The sequence below is a fragment of the Trachurus japonicus genome, chromosome 1 (assembly GCF_045865225.1).
Source record: "Trachurus japonicus isolate A0001 chromosome 1, Traja_1.0".
Taxonomy (NCBI): domain Eukaryota; kingdom Metazoa; phylum Chordata; class Actinopteri; order Carangiformes; family Carangidae; genus Trachurus; species Trachurus japonicus.
In genome coordinates this window covers 14,868,772-14,887,791 of record NC_140907.1, presented here as the reverse complement: position 1 = coordinate 14,887,791, position 19,020 = coordinate 14,868,772, and the positions used below count along the sequence as shown (strand labels likewise).

At 40.9% G+C, this 19,020-nt stretch overlaps 1 protein-coding gene across 1 annotated transcript; it reads right to left on the bottom strand.

The window, feature by feature from the left end:
• Positions 1 to 1,591: 1,591 nt before the first annotated feature.
• On the bottom strand, positions 1,592 to 17,993 carry jpt1a (Jupiter microtubule associated homolog 1a). The gene is made up of 5 exons (XM_085774495.1): positions 17,790 to 17,993; positions 16,184 to 16,326; positions 6,094 to 6,191; positions 5,274 to 5,301; positions 1,592 to 3,122 (listed from the first exon to the last, which is right to left on the bottom strand). Exons 1-5 carry the CDS (start codon positions 17,843 to 17,845, stop codon positions 2,983 to 2,985), a joined length of 465 nt encoding a protein of 154 aa, XP_085630621.1. The 5' UTR covers positions 17,846 to 17,993; the 3' UTR covers positions 1,592 to 2,982.
• Between the last annotated feature and the right edge of the window lie 1,027 nt (positions 17,994 to 19,020).

The window sequence follows — 19,020 nt, the reverse complement described above, 5'->3', positions numbered from 1 at the left end:
GCCGAAGTCGCATTATTGCGACAAGCAGCATTCCTAGTTAAAACAGCCCATATCTTTAAATCTACTGCCCTATATTGTTACTGCTTGGTACTTGGCGAACGCACTCAGTTTCAATCCTGACGTCATTTGTGGGTGTGTTTTTAAGCAAAATATCTGAGAAAAAAAGAGTTTCACTGGAGCACAGCCACTCCCCTTTCAGGGGCTCCCGCAGCTCAAAGCTGAACAGGAAGGGATCTTCAGGTGTTGAGAAACACCGTGTGTGTGTGTGTGTGTGTCTGTGTCTGTGTCCGTGTGGCAGACTGTAAATGTACAGAAATAAATATTTTTTATATGTTTCAAATTCAGTTTTACTAAAGTCACATAATCCAATGGGGCTGCCACCTGGTGATGTCACAACATGCAAATTAGATGAGTAAATTTACTCCTATCACAAACTTTAGGTTATTATGAATATTTTTCTTATTTACACCATAGATTTATCCCTCACCACTTGCAAGCTACAGCCTTGTGAAATCTTGAAATCCAAACTTAATATTTTCCTAAATAAACTCTGGGGCCTAGAGGGTTAAAAAGATGAATTTAAGAAAATAAGTAAAAGTCAAGAAATTGGTCTCAGACCTCAGAGGATGTCTGTCTGTGTGTGTCTGTTCATTCAGTTGTAAGCAGTGTGTGTGATTTGGTGTTTGCACTTGGAGTGTTTTGGGGGCCACAAACAAGATCATGTTTAGGGCCACCAAAATCCTAGGGCCGGCCCTGTAGGAAGGACTCGTGTGTGAATAACTGAACCAATAGCCTAATAAATAGCCTAATAGCTAAGGACTAGAGAACAAGAAGGCACTGCAAGCGGATTTGATTTGGATACGTTTCTCTAGAGACTTTCTATTCTTGCATATTTGTCTCATCTGTTGAGACAGCAGGCCTATACGGTTGTTCATAAAGGGTTGAAAAAAAAAAAAAAAAAAAAGCAGCGCAACAAGAAAGGTAGAACAAGTTCTCTGGGAACATGAGGAGCAATTTTGCTCCTCATCCTTCACACATCCACATCCTTCACATCATAACACTGAGGTGCACAGACATGTTTCTACCCCCCGCCCTGCCGAATGAACGGGCAATTGAAAAAAAAAAACGGCATGTACCCCAGCTCTTTACTACAACATTATCCTTCTACAAATGAACGATCGCCCCCGTATAATCGTGTAACTTCGGCTAATCATGATGTAACTCACTCTCAGTGGCCATCAGAGACAGGTGATTGAGTCCGTTGGTCTCTTTTTTTTCTTTCTCCCACCTTGCGCTCTGCTGTGGGGCTCCGCTATTTTTTAACATTGCGGCTCCGTGCCCACATAATCTGACCAATCCCAGGGCCCCTCCACACGCTGGGCCCCTAGGCTGCAGGCTGCAGGCTGCAGCCTAGGTCAGCCTGTGCATTAATCCGCGCCAGCTCACCACAGAAAAACATTAAACCCTTACAATGATGAAGTTAGAAGTGTTAAGTATTGGGAATTCTTGCATAAACAACTAAACTACATCTATTCATGATAGTAGGCTACTAAGAATGACCATTCAAAAAGTCAAGATAATACACAACAAATACAGCACATGATCAAGATTGGATTTTAATGTTCACTTCCACTTGTGCCATTTCTCAAATTCAAAATTTCTGCAGTGACTTACATCAAGCAACAGGAATCGGTATAGGATGCAGAGGCGAGGCTTGCATCGTAACACACATTAAAAATAGACACCACAGGAGAGACATTTGAAGAACCTGAAATGCAGGTTTTTTTTTCCTTGCATGACAACTGGCGGGCCCAGTAGTCACACACGTGACTCAAAAAGACAGAAGCAGGAAGGATTTAAATTTTGGTTTTGAATAATGTGAAGTGAAATCTACAAAAAGGCTGTTGTATATTTCCAGTGAGCGGGGTCAATAACAAATGTTTAAGGGGGTAAAACATAAGGGGAAAAAAAAAGGCTGAGCTGTCATAAGGTCACTTGTCAAATCTAGGATGGGTTTACCAGAAACACTTCAGTGTCAGGACCAACAACATTCCACTGACTTGCAATGGAAAATAACAACACCTTGGTCATACTGGTAGGATGCAGTAACCGAAAACCCAACCTTATTTGATGTTGTAGCCTAACACACAAACAGGCACACTTTATTTGAGAGTAAATTTTACCTATAAAAACATGGGGCACTCAAAACTGGCACTGGTATTATACTACTCCAAGGTTAGCCTGACTACAATATAAAAAAGGCTTATTCCAATTCTGTTTCCTGACATGGGGCCTACAGTACTTATCTGAAGACAAATGTTTGCATCCTTCAGATCACAATGACGGTAATTTATGTGGCTCCTATTTGGCTCCTATGTGGATAATACTATAATCAGTAGAAAGATTCCAACTTCATGCAACAACAATACAACAATTATTCCACAAAAAGCAACAAACAGGTTGAATTGTTTAAAAAAAAAAAAAAAAAAAAATTCACAGTTAATGTTTCTTCTCACATTCATACATTACAGACCAGATGTGCATGCACGATGGATCAAAACTGAACACAGTGCAAAAGTGACAGCTTTCTTCTTTGCTCGTGTTCTACAAACTGTATAATCACCTACAGCTTCTGCTGTTTCAATAAAGTTATTAGGTAATTACTGGTAGATATGAGAAATGTGATCCTTGTACCCTTTTCTGACAGGTCTTATGCATTACAGGGGCAAAGGCAGACTTTGAACCACATACATAGAAATACATAAAGTGCTTCTGTCAAAATAAACAAATAATAAAAACAGTACAAAACGGTTTCCAAAAAAGAGGTATCAAAACAATGCACTTGGGGATGTGGAGGAGACTGGTGCCTGTTGGACATCAGGATTCCTGTGGTACAGACAAATGGACTGGGGGTCCTTATTTAGGGGGGAAAAAAAAGATGAGTTCAGAGACGTGTGGAGGTAAAGAGGGGCTGACTGGGATTCAACCCAGGATGAGGCTGGACTTGCCCCCGGGGGGATTCCTGCGGCCAGACGCTGCTCCTGCAGCAGCCTCCTCGGCTGGGGGAGCCTCATCCTGTGGCTCTGGGACAGGGACAGGTTCAGGCTCAGCCACACAGTTTTCTACACAGACAGGAAGGCGAGACAATAAGATTTGGGAGCAGCAAGGGAACAATCCATTAAAGTTTAGCCATCAAAATAATCTCACCCACACAGAAGCTTGACTTGTTTATTCACAGCCCTGAGTAAATTCTTAATCACTAAATAATAATAAACAGTATTCACTGTTTCCCAGCTGTCAGCGGCCCCAGGCATATCAACCTCTCTTGACAAAAACATCTAACCTCTTGCTCTGGTGTCACTGAACGGTCACATTGATTCCCAAGAGCTATTATCCACATTCTGTGTGCCCTGCTGGTGTCAAAGGTATCAATCTGATACTGAATAAACCACCAACACAGATAGGACATTTGCCAAACAATATAATAAAGTCATAATATTGGGAGAATAAAGTCATAAATTTACTCTCGTAAAGTTACGGATATTTGACTCTAAGGTGGATTTATGAAAATGTAAAAAGTTCATGCTACAGTGACATTATACACTACTCACAGAAGGTTTGACAGGAATATCCCTATAAAAACGTCCATGTTACAGTGATATTCTATCATGAAAGCAGGCCTTTTAAGTAGAATGATGCAATGGCAATTTCTTTATCTCCAACAAAAGCTAACAACAGTGGTGGCTATAGCACAGCAAAAATCTCAATGTCTTAACTCAATCAATTTGATCAAAGTGTTGTCTTGGTCTCATGATGTCAAAATTTGAACATTGTGGAGAGGGGAGAAAAGAGGACTGAATACAAATTGTCATCTAACCAGAACATTTAGTGGTTCAATGACAATTGAACCACTAAATCAGACGGTGCTTGTGATTTTTGCGGTTATTCACCTTGTTAGAGAACCGCATTTTTTCCACAGACAGTGTCAGATGGCTATTCAAACAGACACCGAGGGGTTTGTTTACTTCAAGAAAGCCGGCATGATTATTAATCAGAGCTGTAATACAAAGTCTTGCAAAGTCTTGCGAGAGTCAAGTTGACGGCTCACTATGTTTACAGGTCATCTGAAGCCCTCCCGTATGTTTTATCAACAAAGGAATATCAACTCGGAGGCACAACGTTTTCGTAGCAGTAAGAGGAAGTCTGAGTATTGATTAATTTACCTGTAAACATACTGAGCACTTGACTCTCTCGTGAGACTTTGTATTACAGCTCTGTTTACAAACATGTCAGCTCTCTCGACGTAAACAAACCCCTCAGTTTATGTTTGAATAGCCATCAGACGTAGTCTGTGAAAAAAAAAAAATCTACTCCCATTATACGCTGCTGTGGCGATGTGGGGACAGACACAACTGCTGCAAAACAGGAGCAATTAAAAAGAAAATCTTCAGATTCATTCTTATGGACCTAAAATGTTGGGAAACTAGCCCCAGATTGAATTTGCCTGGAATTGTCCTTTAAGTTGAAGTATGGAATGGCAATTTCTTCATCTCAAACAATTTATTGAAACAAAAGCCGACAACAATGGTGGGTATACCACAACAAAAAATGTCAACCTGTCAATAAGTTGTCATGTGGCCAAAGGACGTGCACTTCTCAGCCTTTCTGTGACTCTTCCAGTCTCTCTGTGTCTCTGTTCAACCTGCTGATCACACTCTGTGACACTCTGAGCTCAGTGGACACTTCCCTCTGACAACTTTCCGTCTGAAGCCTCGACATGGCCAGGTGCTGCTGATCGATTGTCAGGTGTCGTCTTGGTCTCATGATGTCAAAATGTGAACAGCGTGATGAAGAGGACTGTTTTAATACAAACTGTCATTGAACCAGAACATTTAGTTGTTGATTCATGGATCAGACACTTGTTGGGATTTTAGTGGTAAATCACCTTGTTAGAGAACAACTGAAACATTGAACAGCTGGTCATGTGCCTTCAAAGGTTTAGAAAAGGTCAAATTAAGTTGACTTGTAAAGGTTATAGTGGATTTTAGGTGCATTCTGAAATTTCATCCGAAAGCCGAATCCCTAACTTTCTCTGAGTTGTGTATATTACATACACAGCATATGCACCTGTACGGTTGTTTAGTATATGATGTTGTTCTTTAGGGATCTTAGGGATACTATACTGTGTCATAAATCTGCCAACATGTAGTTCAGGGTGAGATGCAACAGGTTATGCTAATTCTGTAAAACTGAGTGAGAAAACTGGTGCTTACCATGATCACGTACGAGATTATCTCCTTCCTAAAAAAAACAAGCAGAAAAGGTAGATCAGTCTATAAATAATAATGAAAGTAGTTATGACTTGTTACATTGTAATGTATTTGAATCACAAATTAATGTTTGTAACTGAGGGTGTTGTCACAAAAGGTTGTGGAACCACTGTAAAACATGCAAAATCATTTCATTGCACTCAGCCTAGTGTCGCTGGTTTCAGCCCTTTGCTTGATTCTTCCCTACACTATATACACAGTATTTTAATACAGCTGAATTTCCATCAGAGCTGTCTTCATTTACATTTTTTTAGTTTATTAGTTCATTTTGTCACACTGGTATGAAACAGCAACATGATTGGGTCCCATCTAGACCACATGTTAACAAATGTTTGATAAAAAATCAAACAAACCCGCCCCCCTTGAAAAACAGGAAATCTAGGAGCCAATCGTGATCAGAGCGGACCTGTTGGTCTGACTAGTCCAAAACAGTTGGAGCCCTCCACCCGAAGCACTTAGTAAGAAGCTGCCCCTTTGCCCCCCTGATAAAGACTGTGCTGCTACTTTGGCTGTGTGTCCATGTAAAATTACTGTTCCAAGAGAAAAGTTTCACGCAATTTTATTCTACTCTCTCTGACAGGACATAGTCTGTCTAAAAAGTTAGTTTGCACCACTGCAGGCTGTTGATACCTCCTTATATCACAGGGCAGTGGGGTGATGTGATCTTGTGGTCCAGCCAATAAATACAGGATTTCAGTTCCTTCACTGTTTGTCTGAACTAAGATTTCACTTCCACAATTCATGGCCTGAAGCTTGATCTTACTGTAGCTGGGCCATCTGCTGAGTGATTAACGCTGGGGTTCCCTCCTCGCCTCAGGGGGGCTGATGGCTCTCCACACAGCACACCTGTGGGCTTCCCACCTGTATCAACAAGGAGACATGATTGTTCAGATGGATGAAGTTTCATATTGGAGGTGCAAAAAATGTTCCAGATCTTAACACAAAGACTTAAGCCATGGTGACAGCATTTGTCAGATCATACATCAAGCCTGATGGGGCTAGGAATAGGCTGACATTTAATCAGTGTATTCCAGTATAGTAAGCAAGCAAACAGTTAAAAGACATCATAAAAAGGCTTTCAGTGTGCTCTGCAGTTCTGCATGCTCATGTGTTTGTGGCTAAAAACAAACACAACTAGGGAGGGACATATTACAGACATTGATTGCTGCCTACGGTAGCCAGTCACTCAAGATGAGTCATCAGACATCTGAAATCATTTACAGGATAAGATAAGGATACAGATAGGGCTGCAGCTATCGAATATTTTAGTAATCGAGTACTCTACTGAAAATTACATCGATTAATCGAGTAATCGGATAAAACGTATTTTTTCTTGGTTAAAGAGCAATTATGAATACACAAGAGAAAATAACATATTTCACTCAATAATGAATGACCAATTGGTTTCCTTTCGTAGAATCAACTGTTTTTATTTCTTAAATTCACAAGCAAGTATTTTCTGGTCTTGAAACATTACCAAAGAGGCGACTGCTGCTAGCATAAATAAGAATAAATAAAACACAAATAAAAATAAATTAAATTAAATTACTTTCAAGATATCAAAAATAAATTAAATTAAATTACTTTCAAGATATCAAAAATGTTTTCTGTGGAGATGCTGCAACATGGAAGACGTGCTGCTGTGGTATGCAAGGGCCGTGTTACAACTATAGTGCCTATAGAGAGACATTTTCTGTCTTTTTGTCGCCTTTTTCTCCCTCAGTCAAACACCTATACGTCCGCCCCCCCCCCCCCCCCCCCCCCCCCCCGCCCGCCCGTTAAGCCGGTGGGTTTCTACCGAATCAACGGTCTCACCGCAACATATGGTTCACGTCATGATAACTTCAGTATTTTGGCCATTCAAGCTTCCATAGTCCATAGTCCTTTTCTTTGTTTGATATTTCAAGAGACTTGGTTAAGTAGCCTAACCATGGATAGCTCCTAGGCAGGATTGTTCTGCTGTGTTGTCGCCACCGTCACCCCCCCCCCCCCGCCCCCCGCCCCCCCCCGGTCGTTGCGGCCATCGCCTCGCCGCCGCCCCCCTCCTCCCCATCTCCGCCGTCATCCGCGGCGGACGGCCGCGGGGGGGCCCCGCACGGTTACGTTCATAGGTTACGTTACGGCGCACGTTGTGCCACATTGAAAGTCCGTGCGGCCGCTTGAACTACAATTAAATTAATTAATTTAATTAATTAATTCCTCGAGGCAGAAAAAAATCCTCGGACCATTTTTTGTAATCGAGGTACTCGAATTACTCGAGGAATCGTTTCAGCCCTAGATACAGATAATAACTTTGACATGAATTTGACAAATATCAATAGATAAATGAACAATCAAAATGTGGAGACAGGATTAAAGTTGGGAAAATACCATTTTCATTTTATTGGGCCTTTTACCAATATTTCAGGTACAACTTCTGGTTATACTCCATTGCATGGGAACATTTACATTATATATTTGTTATTATCTGTACCTGCTACAAAGCTCAAATGTATTTCCTAATAAGTTTGCCAAACCTGAACATCTAAATCTTGACCGACCTCTTGAACAATACCATTAGTTTATTGGGTGAATAGAGTTACGTTCTACTTTTTGCATGTATAAATATGAATTCAGTTAGACAAACAGGTTGAGAACATTTCTGTTTTAGATTAAAAAAAATAAAAAAATACAAAATTTTGGGACATCATTTGCAGAGGCACTTAAGAATCATAATATTGTTAGGAGTGGGAATCGCCAGAGGACACATGTATTACATCTTCCCACCCAACGCCTCCAAAGATGACTATTATTTTACCTAAAAATTCATGTTTAATGACTCATTACATAATGTTTTAATGTTGTTCTTCATCTGGGATACAAGAACATGTGATTTCAACATCCACTCGTCTCTCATCATTTCCATCACAGTTTTATGGTCATTTCTGATATGACACCGGTTGTTAAGTTTATAGCTTGTTTGCCTGCAGTGCTCCATATCCTGTGAGACAGCGGATATTTACCACATTTACTATCTTACATTTGTAATACAGAAAGTATTACGCAAATTAAATCTTTGACAAAATTATGATGTTAGATGAAAAGTCAGAGATGACTCAAGTGACTATCAATCTTAACAGGTGTGTTGTATTAAGCTGTCACAACATTCTAAAGAGCAGAGATGTGGACAAAGTAGGCGTGCTAGATTAATGGTCAGGAAATCAAAGTCATCTGAGTGCATGCTCTGACCACTGGGAGTTTTCTGTGCCAAATTTGATTGGAAACCTTCCAATAGCTGTTAATCCATTTTAGTCTGAACCAATGTGGAGGAAAGGCCAAGAATAGGGATTGCTGGAAAGTCCCATTGGCAGAAGGGATGTGGGTACTGAAAAAATTCTGTCCCTTTCAGTTCCCTTGTCTCTTGTAATAATAAAACAAAACATTTTTGTCAGCCTTCACTGAATGACGTTGACAAGTGACAATGACACAGTGTTTCCCATTAATTAAAGGAAATTTAAAAAATGAAATCCTGTGGGAAACACTGAATGACAAGTTGTTTTTTTTGGATGAATCTTCTTTACTACAGTATTCTGAACTTTTACTGTAGTCTCCTTGTTCAGCAGGGGCAAGGGCAACTTTCAGATTGTAGGGTGGGATGAATCCAGTCAAAAAGAAGAGCTCCTTGCAGAAAGGTGTTTTAGAGTGCAGGCGACAGGACACTATCAAGACAGTTCACCTTTCAACATGACAACGGCCTAAAGCAAACAGCCAAGACCAAGCCAAGTGGAGATTCAAACCCAGATGGAAGCTGAACATGGTAGTTCAGATGCTTCTCATCCAGTCTGAGGGCGCTTTCATGGATCTGCCACTAAAAATGAGAAAAAACTGGTGGCCAAATCTACAGTATATGCACAAAGCTAGTTAAGACTTACCCTATAAGAATAGAAGATGTAGCCTACTTGCTGCCAAAGGGGCTTTCCCAAAATAAAATGAAAATGAGGTTTAAAAAATATTAGATTTTGCACAAGTTTTTTTTTTTTATTGGAATAGATTTGCTTAAAAAAATGTAAACCACAAACAAAAACATCCATCATCTTCTGGTTGACAGATGAAAAAAAACGACAAGGTAAAAATGAGGAATAGAAGGCATACAAGTGCACAATAGACACTACATCTCATGATGTGGAACAATACACAGATGAGAGAAAACGGAAGGAGCCAACCAAGCCAGTTGCAGGCTTTTGACGTCATGTGATGACCTTATGACCCATATTATGCTTCCTTGGCCTTTCCCCATTTTGTACTGGGGAAAGCAGTTTCAAGTTTCACTTCATACTAAATGTCTTTCTCACAATAAAGCCAGTCTCACCAATACAAGATTGTCAATCTGTTTTACACTTTCTACACAAGAATTTTCCAGGACTTGATGAAAAACATAGTGACATCCATGATGACTGAAAGAGCCTATTGACTGATGGATGCTGGATGGTGCTGCTTCCACCCACCACAAAATACCACTACCATGTCAGCACAGTGCCCATATAAGTCTTCCCTGGTGAAGAATAATTAACAGTATGAAGTATTCACTTGACTTTTTGGTGTATTTCAATTTAGATTTTTTTTCCCATTATACTTCAGTAGTTTGAGAAGCTGCTTAACCTATTTGTTGATGTTTTTTATGAGCAAACTTCATAGTGCTTTACAGTAAGTTTGGGCCTTATTGACTTTTGTGATATGTAGAAGGTTCAAACTTTGGCAATGGAATGGATAGCCAGCTGTTTCTATATACTGCTGTATTGTGACATTTTGTTGAAGATTGTGACAGTTGTTATTAAAGGAGAATTACGGTCATTCTCTAAGTAACGCTCTACAGCTCTCGCCTCTCGGTCCCCGAGTGCAACCCAGTAGCGGCGCCAGGATTTTGATTGTGGGTGGGCCTTCAGAAAACTGGATGGGCCAGTTAAAATAAGATAAAAAAATTAATTAAAAAAATCAGCGTCATCATCATCTCCGTTTCAGCGCTTTTCTGCGGCGCTGAAGACAGCACAAATATTAAACTGTGATGTGGTAACAGCGCTAAATCCAGAATTAAAACAGCTTTTTATGGCTGTCAGTTGTTGTGACACTGGCTGTGTGTGTTTTGTGTCGGACTGACGAGCATTATTTTTTTTATTAATTCTCCGCAAAAAAAAAGGAGAAAAAAAAGAAGCCCTTAGTTGTGTTCAGAAACTTGACAGGTGTGGCACGACAAGCTGGTGATCAGCTGTGATCATTGAATAGTCTACACTACAGTAGCCTAGGTCATTTCAATTTGCGCATCTGTGTTTTTTCCTTTTTATTTTTTTTATAACATTTATGCGCATCCAGAGCGAGAGAAACAGCGAGTGCACACCTGCCAACCGGCAAAAACTGAAATGAGACGGTTAACGAGAGGAAAAACACAGAATATAGCCTACAATATAGGCTATGTCCAAAAGACTTTGTCCCGTCGTCACGACATGAGCGAGGGAGGATCTGATGGTGGCTCAGGTTTAGTGATGAGGAAACTGTCACTGTCAAACAGACACGTTACAAACTTTATTTTGAAGGGACAGATTGTGTTGATTTTGTTAACAGTGACTTTGCACCCAAACATTAAGCATATCGGGTGTTGTCCGGTACAATCGACTCTCCACAGTGCAGCTTGAAAACTCCTCTTTGTCCAAAGCAGAATGACAGAAAGAGGCCCGGCCGCACTGCCCGCGGAACCGCAGCGCAGCGCCCTGGAGCGGAGGCAGTTTCAGATTGGCGCACATGTTAACCGGTCTGCCTGGTCGCACATCTGGCGCTGTGGAAAGAAGCCGCGCTTCAGTTCTATTTTTCACGCGAGCCGTGAGCGCCGTTGTCAAGCTGGATAGACGGATCGTACCAGACAGGAAGTCGGGCACAGAAAAGGCGAGAGAATCCGGTCAATTTTCAAAATAAAATGATTATTAATGAAGTTGTTGCCGTCCGTCTATTATATTACACACACACACATCCATACATACAGAGCTAGGGACAGACCTGTGTGTGTGGAAAACCGAGTACAGACGAGTGGTCGATGTTTTACCGGCGTGGAGAGAGAGAAGCTGCTCCCTGTGCGACCAAGCGCCTGCGAGGATGCGCGCAGCGCGCCCGCTCCGGGCAGTTAATCGAAGTTACATTGTTGCGAGTTGGCTCTGGCAGAAGTTCTGAGCCGTGCACACTGTTTCAGCTGCCTATTTTGTCATAGTTTATCAACGTCATTCTTGATTAGGATGATGTTAAGTTAATTTTGTGGTGGGGACAAAATTGTTCTTGACAAAAAGTGGTGGGGACATGTCCCCAGCTTCCCCAGCGTAAATGACGCCTATGGGTGGGCCCAGCCTAAAATGGGTGGGCCCAGGCCCACCCGGGCTCAATAGTAGTGCCGCGGCTGGTGCAACCATAGGAAAAAATCTGAGAAAAATCTGTGCAGCCATCAAGTAGTCAAGTTCAGCCAACACTCAACACAACTGCAATGCCATTGTAGCTGTCTGTGTATGATGGAGCACAACGCGCCTTCACTGTGTCTCTGTGACAGTTTAGCTGTATAATTAAGGTTAAAACAGTGAGGATACCACTCAGTGTCTATGAGGAAACTTGTTAATCAAAGATCTAAATATTGTCAGGGCTACAGACTCAAGGACTGCAAGAAGCAGAAGCAGGAACTGGGAAATGAGACTGAGCACCATGTGCTTAATATGTAAAATAATAGCTTTCACTGAATCTGGGAAGCAGAAGGAGGAAGAATGAAATGTCAGATGTCAGCTTTGACATGCTGCTGTCTATGAGAACTTAATCATAATTTCTTTAAGTATCCTCTGGTGTTGTGTTTGACTGATAAGACCAAGTAGGGTTTATTATACAAAGAATGAAATAATACGTTTCTTGTTCTAGCAAGTTCACCCAGGCGTTCTTGTTAAACCAGATACCGTCTATGACCATTTAGTAGCACGGGCTAAATCCACTTGGAGCCCAGGCTGGAGCCCACTCTAAGAACCAGGCGGGTATTTGCAACAGGCTACTATTTATTTTTGCAATGAACAAGGAACAAGGAGGTCACCGTAGGACCACTGGAACAAAACTACTTTTTTCCCCGACACATCTTTGTTGACATCAGACAATAAATACAAAGACAGTTTGTCTGTGTTCCTGCAACATAGGGAGCTGGTCAGAGCACTGAGCAGCCAATCAGATCAGTGTTAACAACCATAACGGGGGGGGGGGGGGGGGGGTTGATTGCGATAATTTCAACACTGTACATTTAGCGCATTTAGCGTCTATTAATATTTTTTTTCTGTACAAGACTATGGGAAACACTTAAAGCAGATATCAGTGGAATGTTTTTGTTAATATAAGTCCTAAATAGTCCTATTTTCCGTCAGCAATCACTTACATGAAGTATTTCAGCCTAAACACGAGTCTCTCCGTCACTCTGCTCTGCTGTAACCCGAGGAGAAAATTTTCCTTGTGGGATACAAGTGTTATCCAATGAGGGGAGAGAACGGCATGAAGGGCTGTGTGTGCAGCCAAGGGATGCGCGTGAATGTGGTGACGTAGCACGAGGACCAATTGATGCCTGACAAGGGCGGGGGCTGCTAACTCATGGTGCGTTCAAGGAAACTCGTACTTTGTGTTTTTCCTTCCTGTGAAGTCATACCAGTTCGATCTGGTACGAGTTCACGGGTCGGAAGTTACGAGTGGCCGTTATAGGGAACTTTCACAGACAACAGGACGGTAAAAACACGAGCTACGGGTTACCTGGAACGCTACCAAGTCGTAGTTGTGACTTGAAGCTGTAACTTACGGTTTCAAAAGCCTGCCTTGAACACAGCATTAGCCGAAACGGCCGTGCCGCTGTTATCTGCTTTAATCGCCTGGGCGTTTAATTGGACAGGTGTTTAACATGCTGAATGAGGTCGGACCCCCAGCGGTTTTTAGAGCACAGGCGTGTATTTGCACGTGGGCGACTATTTGGTCATATACGGTACCCTTTAAAAAAGTAAGGCTACTCCTGCCATTGCTGCTATGTAGTTAGTAGTTACCCTGCATTCGTAAAAATATGTTATGGTTTAAAAACAAAAAACTGGCTACTGTGACAACTACTTGGACTGGCTGGTTGATAAACAACATCCTTGTGTGCGGTGGCTTTTACAGGTGACGAAGCCAAGCCCCGTCCTCCAGAATCACTGTGCAATTCAGCTACAAAGTCAATAATGTGGAGCAGACTTTACACACCTTTTCTTGACAGTAGCAATTTCAAATCCCTCTTAAATTCAAGGCCTGTCCTGTCTCACGAATTTGTGCTGCCTGTCTTTCCTGTGCTGAAAGTCCCTCTGCTCCATCTTGCTGCTCTCTGCTTGGACATCTTCACCTTTCATCTTCCTGGCTGAAGAGGTATTAGGATTATTCTTCTGAACTGAGAGCATGAAATGTGCAGCATGGAGGAAAAATATCTATTAAAAATAACTTCTATTAAAAATATTTACCATTAACTGACAATGAGACACTGGTGGGAAATTCCTGTTATTTTTGCCTGCTCCAGTGTTGTTAACCTTTGTTGGCTCGTGTCTATGCTGTAGTTGGGAAACAAAGGGGAGACATATTTTGGGACAGCCAAATGTAGTTTAGCCATAACACCTCTCACTTTACACCTACCTCAGCGTTTTCAGCTACAACAGAGCATTTTAGGATTACCCCAAATTACGCATGTGAAACAACAGCATTTGTTATCTGTGACCCACTATTACACTACAATATACTATGGTCTGTACACTCAAAGACCAACTCATATTCCACTATTAAAAAGCATTTCTATATTGCACTGAAGTGATTTCAATGGTGTGGTGATACTAACAGTGGTGTTTGTTGCTTTTAGTTTGTTCTACTGAACTCCAAATAAGCATTAGAAAGCTCCAGATTCCTGTCTCTGAGTCAAGGAGCAAGTCAAGTTTTTGAGAGCTGGAAAACATTTCCTTTTGTGGGAAATGATGATTTAGTTAACTCTTCAATACTTGTTCAATCAGCTTTTATAGTTGTAATACCAGGACTTTTGCTATAGTTGTTAAAGTTACAGCTGCTGTATCTCATAATCCAACATTGCTGACAGTGTCAAATGAAGGCCACACTCTAATAGCCAAAAAAGTGCACAGTATTCACACCATTTCCTTCCACATTTGATAAACTACATTAACTGCAGGTATTTCATTTCAGTATTTGAAAAATTTGGTGCTGCAGTTGACCTTTTGTTATTAACATGTACTAAATAACATAGTTTTTAGGCTGTGACTTCACTGTATCCCAAACTTTACAATCTGGAGGAAAAAGCTATTACAGTTTTTCTCAGTCACTATTAACATTTGCACAACAGTTAGTGCATTTCTCAAAACAATTAGTACAAACTATAAAACCTAGTGGATAACCTGCAAAAGCATGTCACTCGCTCAAAATGGATAGTTCATCTCTCAAAAGCAAGTATGTCAATGAAACTGAGTGTCATCAAAATGAGAAGTCCTGACACCATTGTTTATGAACAAGAGAGTCAAATGGCTTTGTCATGTTTTCATTATGACAGTTAAGCTCTAATGCAAAACAGTCAGGTCTTGGTGACACTACCTGAAAATGTTCAAGACGGCAGTATACACTACTTGTACAGCCACTTGAAAAGTTACACATTACTGTATTTAGTGGGGTAACTGAGCACAAGACATTGAATACGTATGTTTCACATTTTTACTATGCTCTTTGCGATTCTAATTTGTTTGTGCAAAAGAAAAATACACTACAGTCATCTTTTTACAACAAACATAAGAAACACCCTTTGGGTAGAGCTGTGCACAACTGTAAACAATATTGCAGTACATATTGTAACTGAACATACAGAGTACTGTAAATCATTCCTGCACATCCAGACGTTCCTGTCTGTCTGGCCACATATTTTCATCCACATCACTTTGTCAATTGTAACAATAGAAACAGATTCAATATTCCCAAAGATATTGTCATCCTCACTTTGTATCTCTCTCAACCTTATGGCACTGTTTGCAATCACCATTGCACAAATCTTGTCCCACTGTAGCTTACAGTAATGTATGACACAATGACAATAGTGCAGTGCAGATTGTTTAGTGCTGAATACTAATACTATACCGACATACCTGTTCTCCCTATGAAATGTTTGAATAATTGAATTTACAGTGGTTCTCCCAACATTAAAAAATTTGCTTGACAGATTTTGACAACTATTTCAACAATTTTGTATGTAATGACTCAAGCAATGAAATGAGGAGTATTAGTTTTTATAAGGAATGACTATTCAGCATTCATGAGTATAGTTCATTTTGACTGACATGACATAAGCAAATGATAATGTTATGAAACAGCAGAGAACTGTATGAAAGCAACTGATACATGTCCAAAAGCATTTGCAATTTGTTCAAAGGAATGATAAACTGCTACTATGATGTGCACAAATGAATAAATGTTGTGGAGGTTGAACTAATAGTTATGAATTCTGATCTGAGAAATGCACGAAAGCAACTGAGAAAAACTGTAAATGCGGGACTAGCTCTGGGTAAGTTGACGATGCCTCACATATAGTTTTTAGCTTTCAGGTGTTTGTGGAAAAATGACTATAGAAAACTGGGAACCACAGCTCTGGATCCAAATGCAGATCTAGCATCACTTTTCCTGTGATGTTATTATCCTCTTTTAATGTAAATGTACATTTTCTATACATTATTCTACATTTAGAGACTCCATTTTTTAAAAATCAAATTATCAGTGAGCACAGACAAACATGATATGCCTCCATGGGGTGAGGCTGATTTTACCTGGTGGGTTGTTCCTTCGATTAGCATAGGGGTCCTCTGGCTCAGCGAAAACACTGGAGGCCATCTTGTTTTTCCGGACAGGTGGTTTTTCCTCATCAGCACCAAGTGAAATGTTGGAGCCACCACCAGGAGGACGCAAAACCCTAGAAAGAAAGAGATGGTCAATTGATTATACGGATTGTACTGGCCGATTTTTCTGGAGCCTCCTTGCTCCCTTCTAAAGGCCATTCATTAATGGGAACAACCTGCGTAGCCTACTGCTATAGTTCAGACAGGGAATGTACAAAATGAATCAGTCAGAAAATGTTTCTTCATTCACACTTGAATCAATAAAGATCGAGAATCAATTTCATTTTGGGTCATTTAGCAAAGTCCTGTCCTGTGCAATTTCCTGTCACATCAGATCAGTTTCCTTATAAAGTACCAATCACAAAATCTTTCTTTATAATGTGCCTGAGTGAACTTAATATGTCTGCTACTGTACAGTACTGCATGCTGGGGAGTTCCAGCTGTGTTAATGGTCCTAAGTTATATTTGCGTTCCCCTAATGATGCTCATATTATTCCTGGCATTTTATCGTAATGGCAAACCTAGTTTTTCTTTACCAACACAACAAGACTAAATATTAAGAAGATCCCCTCTCATCTGCAATACAGTTCAACTGCTATTTACTAACTAGAGCCTCCACAATGACCTTGATGTATCTATTGCAGGGCTGATGTTTAAGACTTTATTGTGCAGTCGTTGTAACTAATTAACTAGCAGCCAAGTCTTATCCATAATGATTATCTACTTCAATCAAAATTGGACTACGTGGTCCTTTCATACTGCATGTCTGCATGGTTATGGTCGCATTGTAATGGAATTGACTGTAATTGCCATAAAACTTACAGCAGAATTCACGTGATCGTTTCAACGTTATGAAACGTGTATTATTACCATTTTCTCTGTATAACAACGTTGTAACCAGAAAAGCAGTTGATTGCTTTCACAGCATTTCTCTGTGATGAATAAAAACAGATGTGGCTCTGGTTAATGTCAGGTGTGGCCAGCTGTAATGGCCCTCGCCTCTTTGAGACAGGGCACACTACTGTACCTCTCGATCATCTTCATCACTGCTCTGAAATACACACAGATCTGATGTGTTTTCTCCCCCCCCCTTCTGACAAACACGAAAACCGATGAGGGAATGCGGCACATGCAGACGCTATGGTGAGGGGCCTACCTAGCCTGGTGTAGGCTGGGTACCGAGACGCCCAGTGTGTGTGAGCTAGCTAAGCAGCATCTGTACAAAAGGGAGGGTGCATGTGTTCCATCCTGCTAGCAGCGGTCCATTCTAACGGACAAAACCGGGAGGGGAGGTGTGGTACCGGGGTGTGAACCAGCACCTTGCCCTGTCGGTAGTTTCCACCCATTTCAAAGCAGATAAATAAGCAGCAATTATTGGGGTCCGAACAAAATTGTTTCGGATTTTACGTTAACCTGTGTAAGGTTGAGGTAAACGTCCGAGGACCCCAGACTTGTTGGCTTCATTGTGGCTAACGGGTAACGTTAACGGTCTGAACGACGCCTTTTTTCCTCCTTCTTTTTTTCTCTTTTCTTTTACCTGGAACTGCTTTTAGAACCGGGCTCCATTCCTTGAAATGTCGTGGTCGTCGTCATCGTTGCACAAGAAGTCGTGAAATATGAATAAATATAACAGGATACACGCAAATTACTCTTTCATTAGCAATATACTTCACCGCCTCATCATTGTCTATCCTAGCTTGTGGTTCCCAATCGCTCATCAACCTGCCGCTGCCTCCTGTCTGACTGGACCAGTGTCAAGTTGGTGGTAGGAAAGCTTTGACTTCCGGTTACATTTTCAAAATAAGACAGTGATCTATCAAGTTTCCATGTGTAGATTTTTGGTGTTGCTATCATATCGAATCCAGATGAATTTATGCCCTTTGGGAAGAAATTATATACGATGAGGGGTGTTTGTTCCCCCGCGCGATCGCACGTCAATTGAAGTCTCCATTTGGAGTTTAATTTGAGATCAAAAACTCCACATTTCCGGTTTGCCTTTGCTCATTTCTGGAGTGTGACACAGCAATGCAGATGCAACAGCAACCGCCGTGGAAAGGGCGTATACACTCCCCATGCAGCTTCGACAAGTGATCCGCTCCTTCTATGATTGGATCCTTGGCACATCAATCAAGGCTGTGATCTGACAAAGTATTTAAATGCCATGCTATTTGCTGTAATGTCATGCTGACCTAGAAATCCACCACAAGTTTTAATCAGGTGCTTAACAAGGTTTTGTATTATCTTATTAAAACTGGTGCTACTCTGGCCTGGAAAAGCAAACTTAAGTTAATAGATCCGAGGTCACATTCATCGTATGCACACTGATAAGATATCAGGACCAAATTGTGCTTAAAAAATCTACAAGTCATTTTCAAGTGAGGACAGTGAGACAAACACCAGTATTGGGGATACACGGAGAACTATCTACTGGCCTTCTACGAACAGTAAGGCTAAGGTCAAACCACTGGACCAATAGTCTCACAGGGGAGTAGAAACAAAAACAAGTCTTGTTTACAGACATGATACGTTGGTGGATTTTCCTGTTCTAGAGCTGGTGACTTGTAATCTGTGGAGATAGGTCTGTCTGTGCAAGTCTGATACTGAAGATTGCTTATCATAGTTCTGTTATCTTCTACATTTAGAATTTTTTCCAACACAACTATAGTTTGTTTTTCCAAGTGCAATGACTATAACTTTTGCAAACATTTCAAATAAAACTAAGGGGAAATCAACATTGATAAACAGACCTTTATCTTTTGTTTTCTGTA